General features: G+C 38.7%; 1 protein-coding gene across 4 annotated transcripts in view; it reads left to right on the top strand.

Moving 5' to 3' along the window:
* The first annotated feature begins 9 nt into the window (after window positions 1–9).
* Window positions 10–22,514, top strand: part of fcho2 (FCH and mu domain containing endocytic adaptor 2) — a 52,142-nt gene continuing 29,637 nt past the window's right edge. For 2 of the 4 annotated variants that reach the window (XM_085280126.1, XM_085280124.1), the window contains exons 1-7: window positions 10–154; window positions 12,057–12,148; window positions 14,943–15,017; window positions 18,496–18,637; window positions 20,141–20,293; window positions 20,529–20,633; window positions 21,914–22,012. In XM_085280126.1, the coding sequence (XP_085136252.1) occupies window positions 122–154; window positions 12,057–12,148; window positions 14,943–15,017; window positions 18,496–18,637; window positions 20,141–20,293; window positions 20,529–20,633; window positions 21,914–22,012 (699 nt within the window). In that variant the 5' untranslated portion in view covers window positions 10–121. Of the gene's footprint in view, window positions 155–11,840; window positions 11,952–12,056; window positions 12,149–14,942; window positions 15,018–18,495; window positions 18,638–20,140; window positions 20,294–20,528; window positions 20,634–21,913; window positions 22,013–22,514 lie in introns of those variants that run through there. The other 2 variants (XM_085280125.1, XM_085280123.1) reach the window with 1 other exon arrangement.

Genomic DNA, 22,514 nt, shown 5'->3' with positions numbered 1-22,514 from the left:
AGAGGAGGAAAACGGGGAAAGGCAGATACAAGAGAAACGGGGGGAGGACGGTGGATGATATACGCTTCAAAAGTTGCATTACAACAAACTGAAGAGTTGTGGCGAAGAGTAATAAAGCAAGATGATAACGCCGTACTTCCTAGAGAATTTCTGGGTAGGTGGTGCTTTTTTATTCACGGTGTTTACACCGGTGCTATTATCATGCTATGTTCCCTCCTTATCATGTTCATGCCAATCAGGAATCAAGTGTTATTCGTTTTGCAGAGGAAGTCGTCTAGCTCACAAGCTTAGTTCCCTCTGAAGTCGCAGTGTCCTGGTCAGCAACCCCGCGGCCACCGCTAATTTCCTTCGGCAAATATTTTGCTACCCCGGGGTTTGGGCCTCTGTGAACCAATCTAACGTGAAACGTCGAAGCGTCCACCCCTGTTTTCTGTCAATTGGCTCGGTCAGGATCGCTTGGAACGTATATGGTCAGTTCCCTGAATGCTATTGGACGCCTCGGCTGTCAGTCATAGCCGTTGGTCGTACGCGTCATTTTCTTCCGTGACAAAGTTTCAGTGAGATACCAGATGTTAGTAAGTTAGAATAGATTTTAAAGCCTCAATACCAACCTAAATAGCGATACTTTATTTCGTACAGCGGGTGCCGCAGAGCACTGGCTGTGTTAAGCTGAGCTCAGCGCTTTCTGCGTACTGCCTAAAGGTCATTTTTCTCCCGATAATAATTTGACGTGGCTGTGTCAAAGCAGGTGGGAAAGTAGAAGTCTACCGTTACTACTTGTTGCACTACACTGAAGTCACAAAGATAGTGCCATTAGAAGTGAAACTCGAACAGTATTGGCCTTATTAGGGCTACTCCTCCATGTCAAGACGGTGTATGTATTGCACTATAACACTACGGCAAGTATTGGTTATGCGTCATAGCTAAAATGTTACAAATTCTTACAGCGACATAGTTTTGAATAAAACCCATGGGTAAATTTGTACCTAACTGTTGTAACTTCCCCCTTTCTTTTTCTGTTCTTTTAAAAAAAAAAAATCTGTTACTCATTTATATATAATACAACAGGACTCTCAGCTTGAAACAACCAATCAGAATCTGTTCTTGTCTTCTTTAAGGTGGACAAACACATCCTTAAGTTTTAGCCTTAGTTGAACTCTGGAGGTGATCCAGGGCTTATAAAGGGGCTGTAATGAATATTTGTGGAAAACTACATTAAGCTAAGTGCTTGAAGTAATTACCAATAACACTGCTGTTACCCACTAACGCCTTTTTTGTTCCTAAATGAGAGTTCATCAATATCTAAAAGGCAAAAAGAGGAGCAATCAGAGACACTCCTGACTCTTCAATCTGCCCTTTGTGCCCTGCTGTGAGCCACAAGAGAATCCAGTGATGGTCGCGATCAGCTGTGTGTTTAACATGCAGGACACACATGAGCGCACATACTTGGCACTGGGAGGAGATGCATCCATTTCCCTTTTGACTTGACTACAAATCATCATCATCTTTATCAGACGTATTGAGTTTTTCAGTTTGTTTGTTATATTGCTAAGCAGAGAGGCTTTCCCCATTCACATCCCATGCTCTTTCACTTTTTTTCGATGTTTTCATTGGGGGTTTTTTTTCTCCCTTTTTTGTCATCTATACAAAATGGATCTCCTCAGCTGAATATACAAGTTCTTTAGGAATTCAGGCAGTGCTGTTTATCTGTCATAGTTGCAGCACTGGACTGGTCACCAGCTGTAACATTTCTACTCCTTGGATTTATTTGCAGGCTTTGTTTCATTTCCTTTTTCTCTCTCTGTACGAAATCTAAGCAAGAGTTTGGTTTCTCGATGGAAGTTCTGGCGCAAAAGTGCAAGATGTGGCCTATGTGCTGAAATGCCTGAGTCATTGGATTGTTGTAGCAAAACTATGATGACCTTATGTTTAACATGGAGTCTCAACAGAGCACTAGCACTGACTAGGCAGTATAGAGACAGCTAATATGTTGTCTTATATATTGTCCCACACTTCACACGCAGTGTCCCACTGACACGGCAAAGAGTGACGCTATTAAAGAGGTGGACAGGAGTGGCACACATCCTTTTGGCTACCTAATTTTCTTCAGCTGTCTCTGAAATCAAACCAGCATGGCTCTGCCTTCAGAGGAAGGGCTTGTTGAGGTTTTGTAACTGGATTGAATGGTGGTTCAACCCAACAGCCTTGAGAATCAGTAGCAATTTTCTAAGATTACCAGAGAGTGAAAACATTACACTAATTATGGTTTTTTTGTGAAACAAACATCCTGCCTCTTGCTGTTTGTTGTTCATTCTTCCCTTTATATTTAAACGAGTCGGTTTTAGTTGCATTAGACCACCCCGTTTTGGCGTTATCATCCCTAACAAGTTAAGTAATGGTCAAGTTTTCGTTTGTATCTACCACAAACAAAGCCCAGCCTCTGTGTGCATACCGCATACTAAAGCTGTGTGTGTTGTCTGTGATGAGCTGTGATAGCTCAGTGCACCGCTCCCAGACCTCTCTGGTCACATGACTGAGGCCAGACACTCTGATGTCAAGGCGCCGAGTGCGCAGCTCATGGCTGTGTGCTCTATAGGCTGTACCGGGCCACCGTTTACAGTCTGCGTTGGAGAGACACTGTGTTGTTTGGCTCTGTCTAAATTCCTCAGGGACAGCGTGCAATTCTTTCCACTGCTCTCACCTGAGCACACACCGGAACAGGAGAAGAAGTCATGTCAGCTGAGACACTTCTAATCCTGTGTATTGTTTCCCCCTTCCTAAAGCACAACATCAGTGCTGTAATAACAAGCATGGGAAACCTATGAAGTTTTTTCATAGGTTTCCCCTAGAGCTTAGGTAAACTGCTACACTGTACCACTTTCCTGCTTGCATACCATAGATTTACACACTTGGCACCTATGTGCTATAATTCTTTTGCCCATACTCCCATTTTCACACATTCAGCACATTAGAAATTTTTAAATTGTAATTTTTTACTCAAGCACATTTATTATATGTCCTACATATATGTTGTTTAACTGAAAAAGCATTGCACACAAACATCAGTGTTTACTGAGGCAGACAAACTTACAAATAAAAATAGTCTGAAATAATGTAAGCATTCATTTGCTCCCAGGCTTAGTTTTTTTTAGCGTTCTTTTGCAGTTTGGAAGGTATAGTATAACAATATGCAGCATGATAAACAACAATAGGCAACAACCACTTGATTCCCTACATAAACGATATTGAACCTTGCATTGTAGTCTGACTGCAGGAGAATGAATTCCTGTCCATCTCTGTGCAGCAGATGTTGCATGATAAACCATAGCACTGCGGTTTGGTTTATCTTTCCTTTTTAAGGTGGTAGTTAAGATTAAAGATGTCAGTTTCTTTTTGTGTTCAGTGCTCAGTATTGAATTGCTGTAAATATAAAGCATGGTTTTCAAAGATATGTTCTTACTGACTTAACAAATAGATTGTTTTTCTGGTGAGAAAGCCATGTACTCTGTCTAGTACATAAACTGTTATAATATGCAAAGAGTTTCTTTCACTCTATGTAATGACAGTTTTTTTTTTCTTTATTGACCATTCGTCTTTACTAGAGATGGCACGATACCACTTTTTTATGTCCGATACCGATACCGATATCATAAATTTGGATATCTGCCGATACCGATATGAATCCGATATAGTGTTTTTTAATCAACAAAACTGTTTTTTAAAATATCTTGCTGCATTTTGCAAGTCTGCAAGTTCATACTCAAGTTTAAAACAACAACTACACTAAAGCTATTCTGTTATACCTGTGTACAAAAAAAATATTTAATAGTTCAGCAATACTGATCAATCTAATAAACTTAGACCTACACCATCCTCCCTATTCTGGTATTTTAAAGAGTACTTAGCGTAAATATTAAGCAACCTAACTAATAGGGTTCCAACTCCCAGCAACAACAAAAATAAATAAATAAAAAATAGGGAACCACCCCTCACGCGCCACCTCATGATGCTTAATCGACGTAATCAACCTTAATTTGATGCAGTGTGAAAAAAAATGCACAGAAATCAATTATTTTTCAAGAAATATTAAATAGATTCAACATCTTTCTTCAACAAAATTGCAGACTGCACAGATGGTACCTTCCCAAAGGAAAAAGTACTATAGCTTACTAGGGTATATATATTAGACTTAATAGTCACTATATACAGTAATTGACTTCTATTCATTTTACATCAAATTAAAACTTTGGGTGTCAGATAATTATTTATTAAAAGCTCGACATTTTAAATGAGAATAAGAAAGAAAAGTATGTCTTTGTGCCCCCTTTTCCCTGTTAATGCCCTATCGGCCCCCCTGGCTAAACTTTGCTAGATCCGCCCCTGCACAGTTACCAGCGTCAGCTACGTAGAAAAAGATCCTGGTGTAGAAAGTAATATTAAATAAATTCTAACAACAGCTTATCAAGCTTAAACGTGCTGCTGTTGTTCAGCCGCTGGTTTCCTCTTTCTGGTGCAAAGTGGGCCAAAAACAAAGACGGACTCGCGACAGAAAAGCCGATCAGCTGATCATTTAAGCAGTTTCACGATTGAAGTAGCAGCCGGAGAGGGAGAGGCAGTCGCTCGTTAAGCTTAACGCAGGAATGCTTTACAAACATTCAGAGATGGACTTACACACTTGCTTTACTTCTCTCGGGGATAACTTTGTCGGAGATGAAATGCCAGGTTGCTAGCGAAGCTCCAAATGCTATCCAGACCACAGGTCCCGCATGCCACAGCCGCTCTATCACGTGATGCATACTGCTCCGACATGCTAACGTTCTGAGGTGAGTTACGGCGTGTTGCAAGTTTTGTGAGGTGCTTTCGTGATATTTAATGGATCGGATTACATTTTTTATTTTTCTCCGATATCCGATCCAGTCATTTAGGTCAGTATCGGACCGATACCGATACCGATACGTAATATCGGATCGGTCCATCTCTAGTCTTTACTTTCATAATTTACATCACTTTAAATTGCAAAAGTCTTGTGCCACCTCTTATTTCTTTATATTTTGCTAGAACGGTGGAAATATGTGCAGTGATTTTTTTGAAATATCTGCAAACATAAATGCGATTATAGTTTATAAAGCAAAAAAAATAAATAGTTTGTGCAGTTCTAAGACAATATTTGGTATGAACACCTTTATTTTTAAACACAGTGTGCACTCATGCTTTCTGGTACTTTCTTTAAGTGATCTTCAGGAATTGTTTTCTGGACTTCTTGAAGCTCTTCTTTGAATGTTGGGTGCTTTTTATTTTGTTCTCTGTTAAGATCCTACACTGCTTCAACAATGTTATGGTCCGGGCTTTGGGGAGGCCAGTCCATGACTGATTGTGTTCCATTGTGTATTTTTCTATCCAGGTATACTTTTACTCCATTGATATTGTGTTTGGGATCATTCCCATGTTGAAAAATGAAGCTGTTGCCAATCAGACACTTTCCAGGTAGTATTGCTTGGTGGGACAAAAGCTGATGGTGCTTTTCTGTATTCACAATACCACTCCAACACTGGGACACTGGGAAAACTGGACAAACTCTTAAGAACAGGACTTTGACATATTGTTCATCTGCCTGCCACTTCTTCTGCTGTTCTTAGCTAAAGCCTCTTTGGGAATTAGCTTATTGATACAAAATGCTTTTTTCTGTCTGTCAAACTGTGTGAGCTTTGGCATTTTTCATAGATTCAATTAAATAAATAGAATATCTGTTTTTGGGACAGGCTGCTAGAGCCAAAGTGCCTAAAGATTAAATTAAAATGGGTTATTTGCTAAGTTGTTACATGTGTATATACAACATTAGTTCATCCCTTTGAGTTTGGTGCCTTTTTATCATTGAACAATTCATAGGTCAGTGTAAAGTGACTTACCAAGCAAACAGAAAATTTCTCTGAAAGGTGTCAGTTACAAAACCTGAAGTGAAAATGAATGAAAACGGCCACTGTCTAAAGAAAAACGTTCAAACTGTTGAGCAACAGTTTGAACCACTGAAGACCAAAAAATGACAAAGTCTGGTTGACTGGAATCAGAATATAAAGATATAAGTGGTGGCTAAAACAAAAACTGAATTTTATAAGCAATTAATGATAAATATGAAAATCAATTTGGCTGTTTGCTCTATGAGAAGTCAAAAATATTTAAAGCAGCCCACTTCTGAGTGAGATAAAACTTTATATGATTTCACAGACAGTAACCCCAAATAAAGATAAACTGGTGTTTCAAAATAAAAGCTTAAAATGTTGTGCAGGAAAGGTGTCACAGAACCATTAGTCACCAATGTTTGTATAATTATTCTCTCCTTGGGCAGTTGTTCCATCAGCCATCTGGCTCATTTCCACTGACTTTAGATTTAATTCCAGCTTTAATAGTTCTCTTTTCTTTCCCCTCATGGGTGAAACTAGTATTACCTATTTTTTTTGGCCTAAAGCATACAACTTTTTCTTTAGTTCCCCCTAGTCTGTGCAGTGTAGTGTATCACAATTTTCTCATTCTAGCACCTGTTTCTGTAATTATGGTACAACCAGCTGACACAGCTTGTTCTCTTCCCTTTTTTAATGAATTTGGTCAGTTCATAGGAAGCTGTCTCAGCTCGTCTGTACTGTTTGTCAAACACACCACAGTTGACGTATGCTAAATTCTCAGTAGGTTATCGTCCAGTTGGGGTGGGCACATTTAATGTGTGGTTGGAATATTAAACAAACAGTGTTTTCATTGATTACATCACAGACATGAGTGTAAAAAAAAAAACTGCGTCACTCTGGTATCACTTATATTATATATTTATCTAAAATGTACATATTATTTATATATCTATATGTATTTTTACATTTCTCTCTACTGCTTTAGAAATTGATTCCAGCCTTAGCAATTGTGAGGAAAAAAAAACGCCCTTAGCTGTTTCCCGTGTTTCTTTTTCTTTTGTATTCATTGATATCAGGTACCAGTCGAACACAGGAGCTGAACAGAATGGGCTCTCTTCCTGTTGCCTTTCTGCTCTGTTTTCACTTACTTTCGTCACTTCCCTGTTTTGTAGTACGATTGGCCAGTTGTTAAATCTCTCACTTAGTTTGTGTTTTAAAGTGTTGCGTAACATGTGGTCTCATAAACTGTGCTTCTTATAGCTTTGACATCTAATGCATGCAGTAGTTTGCATGTCATGATTGCTGTTAAGTGGGGTAATAGCTAAACTTTTTTTTTTAGCTGTTTTCTTGTTACAGTAGGAAGCACACTTCAGTGGTCTGCTCACTGGGGTAAATGTTGGCCAGTGAGCCGTGACCTGGAGAACAACGCTTTCCTTTTAGTGTGTATTTTATTTGTATATAGTTATTTTTGGAGCTTCTTGACATAAACTTCCTGAAAATATGTGGAAAAAGAAAACTAAAGCCATTAGTTAATGCTTTAGCCTTTAGGCTAAACTGCTGACAGTGGATTGCTTCAGGAACTAGGAAATATCTGCGATGGCCTCGGCTCGAGGGGAAACTAAGCTGGACTGCAGATTAATACAAGACTGATGGTGAACTCTGGTGAACTGGAGTCTTCCCATATTGTGACATGCATTTTAGTTAAACTTTTCCTATTTGTATGTGACATCAGACAGCAGTTTCATCACCAACTGCGGGTTTATCAGCATTTATCGCTTTTACATTTCATTTCCCAAAATATCACAACAAATGTGCTAATAAAGTGTTCTTAGTCATGTTACCGTTATTGATTTTCCTTTGACATCTTTTGAGGCTTCTAGTAAGGCATGTGTCCTCCTGAGCTGAAGCAATCAAGAAGGCCAATGAGGAAGTAAAGCTGGAAAAAGAGGATATTTTTAAATCGAAAATAAATTTGATGACATTCTCTAGTCTGGATCTTTATCTTCTTTGTCTATGTGGCTAAGGGGGGGGTGAAATTATTCAACTTTGTCCTAAAGTGTGTGAATGTGTGTGTGAATGGGTGAATGACTGAATGTAGTGTGAAGCGCTTTGGGGTCCTTAGGGACTAGAAAAGCACTATACAAATGCTGGCCATTTACCATTTAAAGATCTATCTTTACACTGTTTTCACATTTGTATGCCCAAGTTTAGCTTAAATATGTTAAAGAAGGTTATTACCAGTGTTGGACAGCTATTGCTTTAGAGTAGGGGTCAAAAGACTCACTTTTAATAGAAATTTTTGACCAAAGAACTGCTTGTGACACCCTAAAACAAATTTAAGCATCATACAGAATGACATGTCCTATTAAGTATAAATTAGCATGGCAACATTGCTAATAGGAGTGAAAAACTAAAATCTTTTGGCACGTGGACCAAATGTGAAGTCGAGGAAAAATCTGTCCTCCGCATGTTTTAATCAAATAAAAAGTAGACTCATTTGATAATAAATAAAAGCGGCCTAATAGCTTTTAAATTGGGAAAGATAAAAGAAATAAAGACATTGGCTAGTTTGAATTTCATTTTGATTGAAGTCCAAGTCAGTAGGAGCAGGTCTTCATTTTTTTTCTTTAGCTGCATATAGCAGTAAGTACTCAGACCTGCAAACCACAATAACAACAACCAAAACAAATTAAAATGCTAGAAATAGTTTATTTTCATATCATATTCTTGTTTATGCATCTGTAGCCATAGATTTGCAACCCCTGCACAGGGTTAGAAATCGGGACCAGATCTATTTTCCAAAGACCAGTCATGCAAACACAAACCCATCATAATCGGTTTTATTCCGCCACATCTGATGGCATCAGATGGATTATTGATTGATTGATTGATTATGCTGCCTTTGCAGTGGTCTAAACAAGCCAACTTTTCTATCAGTTCAAGTGTTTAATATTTCATTTCTCGGTTTGCTCAAGCATATGTAAGACATTGGCCATGGCTGTCCCGTGCAGCTTTCTTTTGCTGTGAAGCTGCAAAAACACGTCATTGTCGTTTCCTATAAACTAGTTAACACAAGCCAATGTGAAATAAGTCATGTCAGACAACAGCAGTTTTATAAACATATAAAATCTACACTCCTAATGCAGATATCATGAGCTATATGAACTGTGTGCAGTAGCTCAGTTCAGTCCTCTTTGTCCCTGTTGCCACAAAGGGTTGTAAGGTTGTAATGCTCTCTACTGGAATCGCTCTCAGGCTGTCCAATTCACTTCAATCTCCCCCTCTTTAGTCGTTGGTTAATTGTATTAGCTTCAAAGAGCCACACATTTTCTTGTACAATCAAAGCTAGGTTTTGTAGTCAGTGTTGTGTTTCAAATGGTTTTGTAATGTGTAACAAGCCTTGGCTGATCTGGTGTTAACCTCTAACTGTCCCAGTTGCTCGTAAATTTCACACATTCCAGTTACCCTAAAGTGCCACTGCACTAAAATTTAGCAAACTATATTTACAAACAGAAATGTACAAGTATTGTCGACAACACTGTACATGTAGTGTACATTTAATGTCGTTGTTTGTTTTGAGATCAGCTACTGCACATAATATATGTAATTTGTAAGGATTTTAGGGTTATAAAAATAATTACCAAAAGATATATATATGTTGATAATACTGCTACCTGGGTAGTTGATATATCAGTTTTTATCCAGATTGATTAATGTGTCTTGGAGGGGATAGGAAACAGACATACATGCACTACAGCCATTATAGTACAAGTTCAATCTTTTTATTTTACCCCAGTCACTCACAGCTGCTCTGGCCAAAGGCATTATGTTTCCAGGTTGTTCATCCTATTCTCATGAATGTAATATCTCAGCATCACCTGGAGGGGCCTCATGTGCCACAATCATTCATTTTAACTCAGGGATGAACTGGCTCGACTTTGTTGGTCAAAGATCAAGTTCAGCTATAGAGTCTAGCTTGTCCCAGGCCCCATTTTTAAAATATCCTCTAGCAGCTGCGTGAACAAATCCATGTAAGATTTGCAGCCAGTAAGCTACAAAATGCAGCTTTCTCATGTGCTTCACACTGTATAAGGTGGTATTTTAATGCATGTTTTCCTGATCCTATTTCAGAAGGCATTTGTATTTGTACACTAAAGTGGAAACAGTACAAACAGTAATTTCAGAGACACTGAAGGTGTGACCAAAAGTTAGTGAAATTAATAGCTAGGACAAGTCCCATGTTTAAACTTTATTCAACTTTAGTGTGAGCAATTGACGCAAGTCCCAGACAATTGACATTTGATAGGGTGGAGGTTGTCCAGACAGTCGGAGCCTGGAAGGTCAGCTAGTGACCAGCCATGAGCCGCAAAATAATATGCAATGAGCGCATCACTTCCTGTGTGGATGCCCTTTTAGACGAGTTATTTCAGACAACAAAAACTTAAGACTCATGAAGATAAAGAATTGTAGTGTGACCTCACTAAACATTTTTATGTCGTGAATTCTTATTTATTTGTTTACTTTTTATGCTTTTGGGAGAATTAGACACAGTAAGTTAGGTTCATCTTCTCTGTGACATCCTAATGTTTTACAGAACCTTTTTTCCGGGCATATTTTAATTCCATAAGTCTGCAATAGAAGTGGCAATGCGAACATAGTTTACATTTGATCAAAGACTGAACTTTTCTATTCCTGCAAAATGTTCTATAAGTATAACCGCCCGTACACATGCGGTGTGATGTGTGTTGACAGTTGTTATCTGTAATTTTAGTGGTTTAGGAATTATACAGAAAATAGAGGTAGGAATAAACAGACACCTGGCGATCCAATATTGTGAACATATGTTGTGATTTTTCCTCAACTGCAAATTATTCAAGATGTGTTGTGATGTGTGTTATGTCTTCAAAGTTAAACTCTGTCAGTATCTGTTTTATACAATAAGTTAAAGTTATCTCACTTTAGTTATTTTTTTGTTGCAAAATGAGATTGTCAATAAAACCTCCTGTTGGCATTAGATGAACCCTGATGAAGTCTTATATCATTTCAATGTCAATTAAATGAGTCAATTTGGTAATTAAATGCAATTGGTTTTTGATAATACAGCATTTAGCTGTGATAAATAGTTAAAAAAAGATATTTGTTGCTGTCTGCATAGACAGAAAATCTACTATTAAGGTTGCACTCAGCAACCTTCCTGTTCTGTAGGAATGTAACCAGAACACAACCAGCTGGCAGCCACTTGAGTCAAGTTGTGCTCATTGACAAAGACTTATTCAGACCAATGGCAACATGTTGGCAATCTTGACTACATTTATAAAGTAGATAACAATTATTTGCAGACATTTGGCAATCTCTTTGAGAGTGATTGCATCCAGTCTAAGTCAGACTGCGAAAGGTTGCCTCTTATTAAGCAACCTTTGCAATCATTTAGCAATCAGAAGTGGTAATGAGTGTGCAACACCCTCAAGTTTTGGACAACCATCCTATTCTTACTCGTGTAACTGAGCCAGTTATGAGGTAGCTTTGTCAAGCTAAGTGTGTCCAGTGTTGGACGGTTCTTCGTTTGAGCTAATTTAATGTAAGTTTGCTGACTAATGTTGTCTCAGGATGGTGTTGTATGAGAGGGGCCCTCTTGTTCATAAGATTAAATTTTATTCAGTAAAATGTAGATATTTGGTGTGTTCCTGTATTGATACAAAATATCACAACGTTATGGGTTATCGATTGTTCCGCTACCCCTAGAAGACAATAATTCTGGTTAAAACAAAACTGCTGTTTTTCATCTAGATGAATTATTTAGAATGTCTTTGCATTTTTAAAGTGCAACTGGACACTGTTGCCCAGTGGCATGGTTACAGCAGCGCAGAAAGCTGTTCAGGTGTGTCTTTCATTGTAGGTTTTAGCCTTCGACCAGTCTTCTGTTGATTTGCTAATTTCTAAGTGTTGTTTCTCTTAAACATGGCCAAGATGAATATGGTCGACCAGAGTTTACTGCAGATGCAGATAGAAGCTATGCAAAAAATGAGAACGCTGCTGCTAGAAAAAGCCTTAACGGTAATGTGTAATCAATAACAGACTTTGTGTTGCTACACTTAATGGTTTTTGCAGTGACTGAGCATCAACTTCCACGTTTTTTTTTTGTTTCTGTCTGCCAAACAGGGGGAAAAAAATAATGGCTTTGATGTGCTCTACCATAACATGAAGCATGGCCAAATTTCCACTAAGGAGCTGACAGACTTCATCAGAGAAAGGTAAGACACAGTGTTCTGGTACGCATCAAGGGCACAATATGGTTAATCTAACACATTGAACACATTACTAATTAACTGGTTGCACTCTGTCTAGCTCTTCAATACATGTCTTTCCTGTCCATGTGGTTTTTTGGTATTTAAAAGTCTTTCTAAGGCTATAACCTGCACGTCCAGTTCCTCATACTGTGCGTATAATAACACCCAGATTCTTTGCTGACACTTCCATGAATATCCACGTTGAATTTGCAAGTTTTTTACACACTGTAACCTTGAACCACACTGGGGTGTTAAAGGGCTTCGACTAATCATACAGAAATATCTATTAGGTCTTCATATGTCATAATCGATTGAGTGATTAAGTTCAGTGAGTTTTTTGGTGGGCGAAAGCAAATAAGAAAAATAAACCAGTGAAGGTGAAACCTCACAAAAAGCCATCTATATGACTATCATTTGAAAATGATTTAATTCTTGCCAACTGTTTCATTTGCCCATATTGCTGTAAACTTACACATCCTTTACCACCTCCACGATGACTCAGTTCTTTGTGGGAAGAGGTGTGAGTCTGTAACCTGCCACATGACGGAAGAGCTGGCTCTGGAATTCAGCTGTGGATTCCACTGTCTGCTCCTCCTGTTGTTGAGGAATGCACTCAACTCGCTTTGAGTTGATCAGATTACTTTATTGAAGGATAAAAATAGAATTTGCGCCGTCGTGGTCAGATTCCCACTTCATGATTATTTTAATCAAAAGGTTTCACAGTAGAAACATTTCCAAATATCTCTAAAACAATCATGCTACCAGTCATATTCAACAACAATTAAGTAATTATTCACTTAGCCCAGTCATTTAACATGTTTATTTTTCCAATAATTCCACATCTTTTTATTATTCTTATTTCTTTGGTGGCAGGTTTACTGATAGGAAAACCACCACCTTCATATTTCTTGCCACAAGCTGTTCCAACAATTGTGACGCTCACCTGCACTTTTTAAAGCATCCAGTCACACTTTGATGTTTTTATTTATTTAACCTTTATTTATACAGCTAGTCCCATTGAGACTCAATGTCTCATTTACAACAAAGACCTGTAATAAACATAATAAATAATCTTTCAGATTTTTGACTTTGCTTAAATATTAACACTCCTCCTACTCTGCAGCTGTGCTATTCTTTAGTACACTAAAATTAATCAATGCATTATTCATGGAGGAGACAGAAGGTCAGTTAGTGTTTTACTTACTGTGTGGTTATGCTGCTTTGTGCCAGCTTCATAGTCAGCTTGGTCTTTTACATTTCACAGAGTGTTTCAAAATCTGCACTATGGCTTCCTCTGCTGGGGAAAGCAGCTATGTGCACTGTGTGTCTGTCAGTTAATGAAATCTTAAAGGGACACACACACACCACACACACACAACAGTGTCTGCTAATTAAACTTCACGTGGAGTAATGAGAGTGAGCCACACTTTGGCTTTCAAAAATACTACCAGTCCATTACTAGCAGCTGTTAGGTCCCAGTGCTTGAATATGGTGCCTATTTTCACGTTTGTTTGAGCTTAAAAAACTGAACGAGGGAAAGGAGAAAGAGGCGGCGTGGAGTCCGTTTCTCATTTTCAGCAGAAGAGGAAGTAAAGCGAGAAACAAAAAGCACCCTTGTTAACGTAAAAATGATCAATTATTAAGCTTATAGTTATTCACCATGAGAGAATGGATATCAAATATGGAAAAGAAAGTGTCTTTAAATTTAAATTCACTTCCCTGTCATGTGTGTCACACAATAAGCGTCAAACACTGTAGACTTATTCACAAATGTATGACACATTGTTTTAACAATTTATGCTCTACAGTTTCATTTGAAGGACTTAAAAGCAACCAACAGTCACTTTTAAAAATCCATTGACGTTGACGTTGTATGTCGTTGAATAAGAAGTTAAAAGGTATTCTGAGGTCTAATCTGGTGGAGGAGCTGTCCAGTAATAGTAATGGTTGTCAAACTTGTATGCGTCCACAATGTGTAAGCACAGAATTTAAATATTCAGAAGTACAACACGAACTTCCTTAGGGTTAATGTAAGGGCTGTAGTTATGCTTGGGAGCATTTATGACATGATAAAGTTTAAAAAACGAATTCCCAACCCAGGCTATCGAAAGATGCAGAAGAAGAAGTGCAGGCATCTCCACCGTGCTGCAGACAGTGTCACAATATCCTGTGCGTGATTATGTGTGTGCGCGTGTGCCTAGGCTGGGTGTGTGCATTTGCCTATGTGCACATTTGACCTGTTTCCCCCTGGCTGACCTCGTTCGGGAGACACAAATGCAAAATTCACGCTTTCACTACAACACCGCTGCAGTTTTTTCTCCCCACTACTGTCACTTTGTTACAGAATACAGGAATAAAAAGGGAAATTGAGAGAAGCATGCAGTTCAAACACTAGCTTTCATACTCTGTCATCTTCCGCATGAGGTTTATGACCAAATCCCAGGCCAAACCACATTTATTTGCCCACACACGGTGCATGTGGTCAAACATTTATGCTGCGAGTTCTAAGTGGGTGTTTCTGGCCTGGATGTGCAGATTCTTAGCGACGTGTCCCGTTTGAGCTGCAGCCTAGTTGCAAGTGAATTGGAAAAACTTTATCATACTCTACAACACTATCCTCTAGTTTTGAGAAGAATAATTGTTATTTTGACATTGTTGACATAACAGTATAAACTCATGGTTATTTGAACAGTTTATTTAAAGTCATGCTTATATATTGTGGTGTTGTGTTTAATTTCTTGTTCTTGCTCTCTTCTAGGAGTACTATTGAGGAGGCCTATGCCAGGTCAATGACCAAACTTGCCAAGTCAGCTGGCAACTTTTCTCAGCTTGGGTTAGTACTAGAGATGGCACATACCACTTTTTTATGTCCGATACCGATATCATAAATCTGGATATCTGCCGATACCGAAATGAATCCGATATAGTGTGTTTTTTAATCAATAAAACTGTTTTTTTTAAATATCTTGCTGCTTTTTGTATAAGTTCATACTCAAGTTAAAAAAACAAACAACAACAAACACTAAAGCTATTCTGTTATACCTGTATGCAAAAAATACACTGCACCCAAAATATTTCATAGTTCAGCAACACTGATCAATCTAATAAACTTAAACCTACTCCATCCTCCCTATTCTGGTATTTTAAAGAGTAAGCAACCTAACCAACAGGGTTCTAAAACTCCCAGCAAAAAAATAAATAAAAATAAAAAATAGGGAACCACCCACCCTCCACCTCGTGATGCTTAATCGACGTAATCAACTTTAATTTGATGCAGTGTGAAAAAAAATGCGCAGAAATAAATTATTTTTCAAGAATAATTAAATAGATTCAACATCTTTCTTCAACAGAATTGCAGACTGCACAGATGGTACCTTCCCAAAGGAAAAAGTAGTATAGCTTACTAGGGTATATTAGACTTAATAGTTACTATATACAGGGAGTGCAGAATTATTAGGCAAATGAGTATTTTGTCCACATCATCCTCTTCATGCATGTTGTCTTACTCCAAGCTGTATAGGCTCGAAAGCCTACTACCAATTAAGCATATTAGGTGATGTGCATCTCTGTAATGAGAAGGGGTGTGGTCTAATGACATCAACACCCTATATCAGGTGTGCATAATTATTAGGCAACGTCCTTTCCTTTGGCAAAATGGGTCAAAAGAAGGACTTGACAGGCTCAGAAAAGTCAAAAATAGTGAGATATCTTGCAGAGGGATGCAGCAGTCTCAAAATTGCAAAGCTTCTGAAGCGTGATCATCGAACAATCAAGCGTTTTATTCAAAATAGTCAACAGGGTCGCAAGAAGCGTGTGGAAAAACCAAGGCGCCAAATAACTGCCCATGAACTGAGGAAAGTCAAGCGTGCAGCTGCCAAGATGCCACTTGCCACCAGTTTGGCCATATTTCAGAGCTGCAACATCACTGGAGTGCCCAAAAGCACAAGGTGTGTAATACTCAGAGACATGGCCAAGGTAAGAAAGGCTGAAAGACGACCACCACTGAACAAGACACACAAGCTGAAACGTCAAGACTGGGCCAAGAAATATCTCAAGACAGATTTTTCTAAGGTTTTATGGACTGATGAAATGAGAGTGAGTCTTGATGGGCCAGATGGATGGGCCCGTGGCTGGATTGGTAAAGGGCAGAGAGCTCCAGTCCGACTCAGCAAGGTGGAGGTGGAGTACTGGTTTGGGCTGGTATCATCAAAGATGAGCTTGTGGGGCCTTTTCGGGTTGAGGATGGAGTCAAGCTCAACTCCCAGTCCTACTGCCAGTTTCTGGAAGACACCTTCTTCAAGCAGTGGTACAGGAAGAAGTCTGCATCCTTCAAGAAAAACATGATTTTCATGCAGGACAATGCTCCATCACACGCGTCCAAGTACTCCACAGCGTGGCTGGCAAGAAAGGGTATAAAAGAAGAAAAACTAATGACATGGCCACCTTGTTCACCTGATCTGAACCCCATTGAGAACCTGTGGTCCATCATCAAATGTGAAATTTACAAGGAGGGAAAACAGTACACCTCTCTGAACAGTGTCTGGGAGGCTGTGGTTGCTGCTGCACGCAATGTTGATGGTGAACAGATCAAAACACTGACAGAATCCATGGATGGCAGGCTTTTGAGTGTCCTTGCAAAGAAAGGTGGCTATATTGGTCGCTGATTTGTTTTTGTTTTGTTTTTGAATGTCAGAAATGTATATTTGTGAAAGTGGAGATGTTATATTGGTTTCACTGGTAAAAATAAATAATTGAAATGGGTATATATTTGTTTTTTGTTAAGTTGCCTAATAATTATGCACAGTAATAGTCACCTGCACACACAGATATCCCCCTAAAATAGCTAAAACTAAAAACAAACTAAAAACTACTTCCAAAAACATTCAGCTTTGATATTAATGAGTTTTTTGGGTTCATTGAGAACATGGTTGTTGTTCAATAATAAAATTATTCCTCAAAAATACAACTTGCCTAATAATTCTGCACTCCCTGTACAGTAATGGACTTCTATACATTTTACATCAGATTAAAACTTTGGGTGTAAGATTCAGATAATTATTTATTAAAAGCTAGACATTTTAAATGAGAATAAGAAAGAAACGTATGTCTTTGTGCCCCCTTTTCCCTGTTAATGCCCTATCGGCCCCCCTGGCTAAACTTTGCTAGATCCGCCCCTGCACAGTTACCAGCCGTCAGCTGCATAGAAAAGGATCCTGGTGTAGAAAGTTATATTAAATAAATTCTAACAACAGCTTATCAAGCTTAAACGTGCTGCTGTTGTTCAGCCGCTGGTTTCCTCTTTCTGGCGCGAAGTTGGCGATAAACAAAAGAGAGACGGACTCGCGACAGAAAAGCCGATCAGCTGATCATTGATCAGTTTCATGATTGAAGTAGAAACAGGAGAGGGAGGGAGAGAGAAGAGTCAGTCGCTCCATATATCAGTTGTTAAGCTTAACGCAGGAATGCTTTGCAAACATTCAAAATGAACTTACACATTTGCTTTACTTCTCCCTGGGATCACTTCCTCTGAGATGAAATGCCGGATTGGAGGCTACAAATACACACAGCCGCTCTATCACGTGAGCACACTGCTCCGACTACGGTTATGAGCCGAGTTATGTCACGTCACAAGTTTTTTGAGGTGCTTTTTTGATATTTAATGGATCGGATTACATTTTTTATTTCCCTCCGATATCCGATCCAGTAATTTAGGTCAGTATCGGACCGATTCCGATACGTAATATCGGATTGGTCCATCTCTAGTTAGTACCAGAGTTATTATCATTGTTTTGTGTTTTCTAGTTAGATTTCGTTTTTAATTTTTGTTTTTTAATGAGTTTAGTTTCAGTTCGTTTGCAAAGTAGCTTTGTTAGTTTCAGTTTAGTTTTTATTGTTTAAAAATGTTTTGTTTTTATTCATTTCAGTGTTAGTTTTATTCTGTTTTAATTATTATTGTATTTATGGCAAATGCCAGAGCCAGGATTTAGGAAATTCAGCAAAAAAATCAATCAGCTTTTTAAAAGCAGCTGACTCACATTCTTCTAGACAAAGCCTCAATAAACATGTCCATCAAAGCCTCATCAGGTAGTTTGTAAAAATAAATGTTACCAAATGATCCATTCTCAAAACTATATGTAGGATATTTTCTAGATTATTTTATTTTATTTAGTTTTACAATTTCTTTTCAATTAGTTTACTTTTAAAATTTTTTGGTTAAATATAATAAGCGCGATGCATATGACTTTCTAAAGAAGATGCTTGAATGAATTCATATGAATTTAATTATGTAAATATTCTTTTCTTTATCACAGGACATTTGCTCCGATGTGGGACGTGTTTAAAGGTTCAACAGAGAAGCTGGCCAGTTGTCACATGGAACTTGTGAGGAAACTACAGGAACTTATAAAAGAGGTTCAGAAATATGTGGAAGAGCAGTCCAAAGCACACAAAAAGGTAAGGACATTTGGTGTTGGAGAAACTGTGAACACAAAATACTGATACAGTGCAATATGATGAAGTCTGTCTTCTGATTTTCTATTTGCGTGCTTTTAAAGTTGAACATTAAAAATGACAAGTCCAAAAAAAGTGTTTTTCTTCCTCAGATCACTTGTAGAAAACCTTTATAGTTGTTTCCAGTATTGCTTCAGATCCATTGTTGTCAGAATTCCTTATAATAATAACAACTTTTCACTTTCTGATTAATCTACACACCTCTGTACAGACAGCAAACAGAGACTGGAACCTGATGTGATATTAACTAATTCATTAACTAAAGATAGCTGAAAGTGACACACATTAAGCAGTTACAGTGAACTGTTAGCTAAAGTTTCTTAGCATCAACCCAATGATTACTTTTATGTGGCATTTTTTCTGTGTTTTTGTGTCACATTCAGCCAACTCTTGCATCAAAATATTCTCAAACTTTCCAAGTTGTTCTAAGCGTATTTTCCTATTACTCTGACACCGCATGAATGCCCAGTAAGAGAACATTTTGAACCATGCATTTTTGATACTTACATTCCTGTAAATACTAATTGAGGTTTGATTGCACCAATGCTGTTTTTCTTTCAGTTAGATTACAGTGGTTTTCTGCTCCACTTTTGACACAAACTCGTCTTCACTGAACAAAATGAACTATTTAAATTTAAACCCATTCTAACCTTCCACCATTACAAATTGTTTCACACTCTAGTGATTGTCCTCAGAGTCAAAGAAGCTGAAAGTAAGCCATGTACAAGAGAGGGGATATAGTTTTGGCGGATTCCATCTTGACAAAACCACAGTGATGTGCTCGTGGTGTCGTTCTGCGAGGCATTTCTTTACACCTCACTCTGCCACCTCGTTTTGTTGAGACGCAGGATGAACTCATATTTGATGCATGAAGCCACGGAGCACAATGTAAAATAGGAGCTCGGCATTAGGGGAGTTGTGTTTGTGCTTAGAGCATGACAAAAAGGCGGTCACAGTTTCTCTTGATCACTTCCCCACAACTCCCTGCTCCTCTCAGCTGTTTATGTTTCTTGGCTCTCTTGCTAAAACAATATAAGACTGTATTTAGATAAATGTGTTCATAACATAATATGATAAAATACTTAACATTTTTTCTTTTTTATCCAGTGATGTGCGCATTACAACATAATGGTGTCATAATGAGTACATGAGAGGGTTTAGGGATGATGCTAATTAGTAAAACAGATGATCAAGCAAGGTTTTTTATGTGGTTTTAGTGTTCATAAGCATTTACCCTCCATTAAAGACCTCTTTTTATATCCATGAGAATGACGAAAGGCTTTAAGAATGGATCAGATGCTTTGAGTTTATTAATTGCTAGTTGCTATACTGTGCCAAAGGCACATGCAGCCAGTTTGCACAGACACATTCAGACACATTCAAACTCGCATCTTAAACAAGGCGTGTTGTTATTAGGCTTACCCTATACGACATGTGTGTTTTCAGACAAAAGAAGAGGTGGCGTCTACCCTTGAGGCCGTCCAGAACATCCAGAGCATCTTCCAGGCTCTGCAGAAGTCCAAGGAGAACTATAATGCCAAAATTGTGGAGCAGGAACGCCTCCGCAAGGAGGGGGCCACCCAGAGAGATGTAGACAAGGTGGGAGGCCACACTCGCACGTACACACTCCCACATAATCATGGTCTGGTAATAAGGCATGATGAAGTGCTTTAATAGAGGAGTCTATACTGAAAGTTCAACCCCAAAGGCTTCAGATGTTAAGTGGAGATCGGTTTTCTTGCCATTTTGTCAGAGGAGCCTGAAAGACTGACAGTCATTGTCTCCAATATACAAACACTTGATAGTCATTTATCTGTTTGTTTATGCTCTGCAGGCTGGAGTGAAAGCCAAAAAAGCCACAGAGACCTACAAATCATACGTGGAGAAATATGCCACAGCTAAGTCTGAGTTTGAACAGAAGATGACAGAAACTGCACAGGTATTTATTAGCTGGTTCTCCCTCCTTCTTTGTGCATGTGCTTTAATCAAATGCATGCTCACAAACTCTGTTTGTTGTCTATCTCTGTGGTATGCAGCACTTTTGTTGGTAAATCTGTTAGTTCTGTGTGTGTGCGCACATGTGTGTGTCTGTTCCACGCTTTGAGCCCTGTATCATCTCCAGATTGTGTTTTTTCCCCCTTAACGGAATCATTGTGTAATTGAATCCATCTGAAGCGCTGATTAGATAAACTCCAAATTAAAATCAGATCAACAGAATTTGGTCTCAGTGTCCTCCTGAACCGCAGCAGCGCTGCCACCAGAGCTGGTTCCAGTTAGCCCAGTGGTTTTGTTTTCCCCTATAGAAGGCAGCATTGCCGCTTCCCCCGAATTACAGTCTACGGCTCATCTCCAGCGCAACACATGTAGACGTGTATTATAAACACTGAACACATGTGCTCTCTGAGATCACCGTGTCGCCGACATGTGTGTTCCCTTTGACTGTCTGTGTGTGAGCCTGTGCGAGCTGTCATCATGGCAGAAGACAAAAGCGCAGTTTTATTTTGCATGCAAGTCTCTGAAGTGTAGATGCAGAGGCCGGATGCTCTTTATCCGGTGTTTTCGTGGTCAGAAAGGCTCAATCCCCCCGGTCCCCCTGCGATTTTCCAGTTTATGATTATTTATACTCATTCTCCTCGGTTTACCCTCAAAGCCCCGAGTCACACACAAATGGAAGTAAGTACCAGCATTTAAGTTTGTGGTCCACACCATACTTGAAATGAATCCTCATCACTATATGTCACGTCCAGAATTGAGTCTTGGTGGGAGGAGCTATATGTGCTCCTGAGCCAGAGACCACCCAGACATACACACACACACACCAAAAGAAAGTCACAGGAACCAAATACAGAAGCAAAGTCTCACATTTGGCCTTTGACTTGTACGTTTTTTTTATAAAGATTTTTTGGCATGCAATTAATTTGTTTTCAAGTTTGAAGCTTTTTTATTCGTTTTTCCTTTTTTTTTGCTGCATAGAGACAGATTGCTTCCTGTAAGAGACAAAAATATATATATATATATTTTGGTTCAACAGCTGGTTAGAAAGAACTAAATGTCCACAGATTTTTGTTAAATGACGTAGCACAAACCTATTTCCTTTAATGTATGCTGACCACATATTTGTATATACATAGTTACCCCCCCAAATACTAATTCTTAACCAGGTGAAGCCTTCTTAAAGTGACATCGCTGTGCCATTAATATTATAACCCTGTCTTACAGAAATTCCAAGACATCGAAGAAAACCACATTCTCCACATGAAGGAGATCATTCAGTCGTACTCGTTGTATGTGGATGAAACACACATTCAGATAGGAGAGGTGAGTATGTACACACACACGCACAGACATTCCTGTGGGTGGAGTAGGTGTCTCGCTGACCTGAGGCTGTGCTCACTGGGTTCACTGTGCGTCATATCAATTAGTGTCGTCTTTGATCTCGCTAATAATTTAACCGAGGAGCAGGAAATGGTCCATTCATCCTTTTATGCCAAGCAATTAGAAACTGATCAAAACTCCCTCTCAGATCAAAACTCCCTCTCAGTCTATCGAAAGCACCTCCACAAGGGCAGAGACTTTGCCAAATACTGTGTATGGTAGTAAAAAGTGCTGCACGGGCCTCTTTTTCCTCTCTGGAGCAGTGTGTTTGGGTTTGGCATCAAGCACAATTGTGAAGGCTTTCAAACATCATTCAGAACTACATCAATCAGTATTCAGCGTGAACCAGAGATTGCTTTTCATTTAGTTATTTAGCACTCATACTTAGCAGTGCCACACAGAATACCTAACTACAATCTGCTGCTCTGTTTCATTAATCTGTAGC

This window comes from Mchenga conophoros, linkage group LG7, assembly GCF_057382185.1.
Source record: "Mchenga conophoros isolate Kocher_MC1m ecotype Shallow Benthic linkage group LG7, M_conophoros_male_GT1.1, whole genome shotgun sequence".
Lineage (NCBI taxonomy): Eukaryota > Metazoa > Chordata > Actinopteri > Cichliformes > Cichlidae > Mchenga > Mchenga conophoros.
Note: the sequence above shows the minus strand (reverse complement) of the source record. Positions and strands in the feature narration are given on the sequence as shown.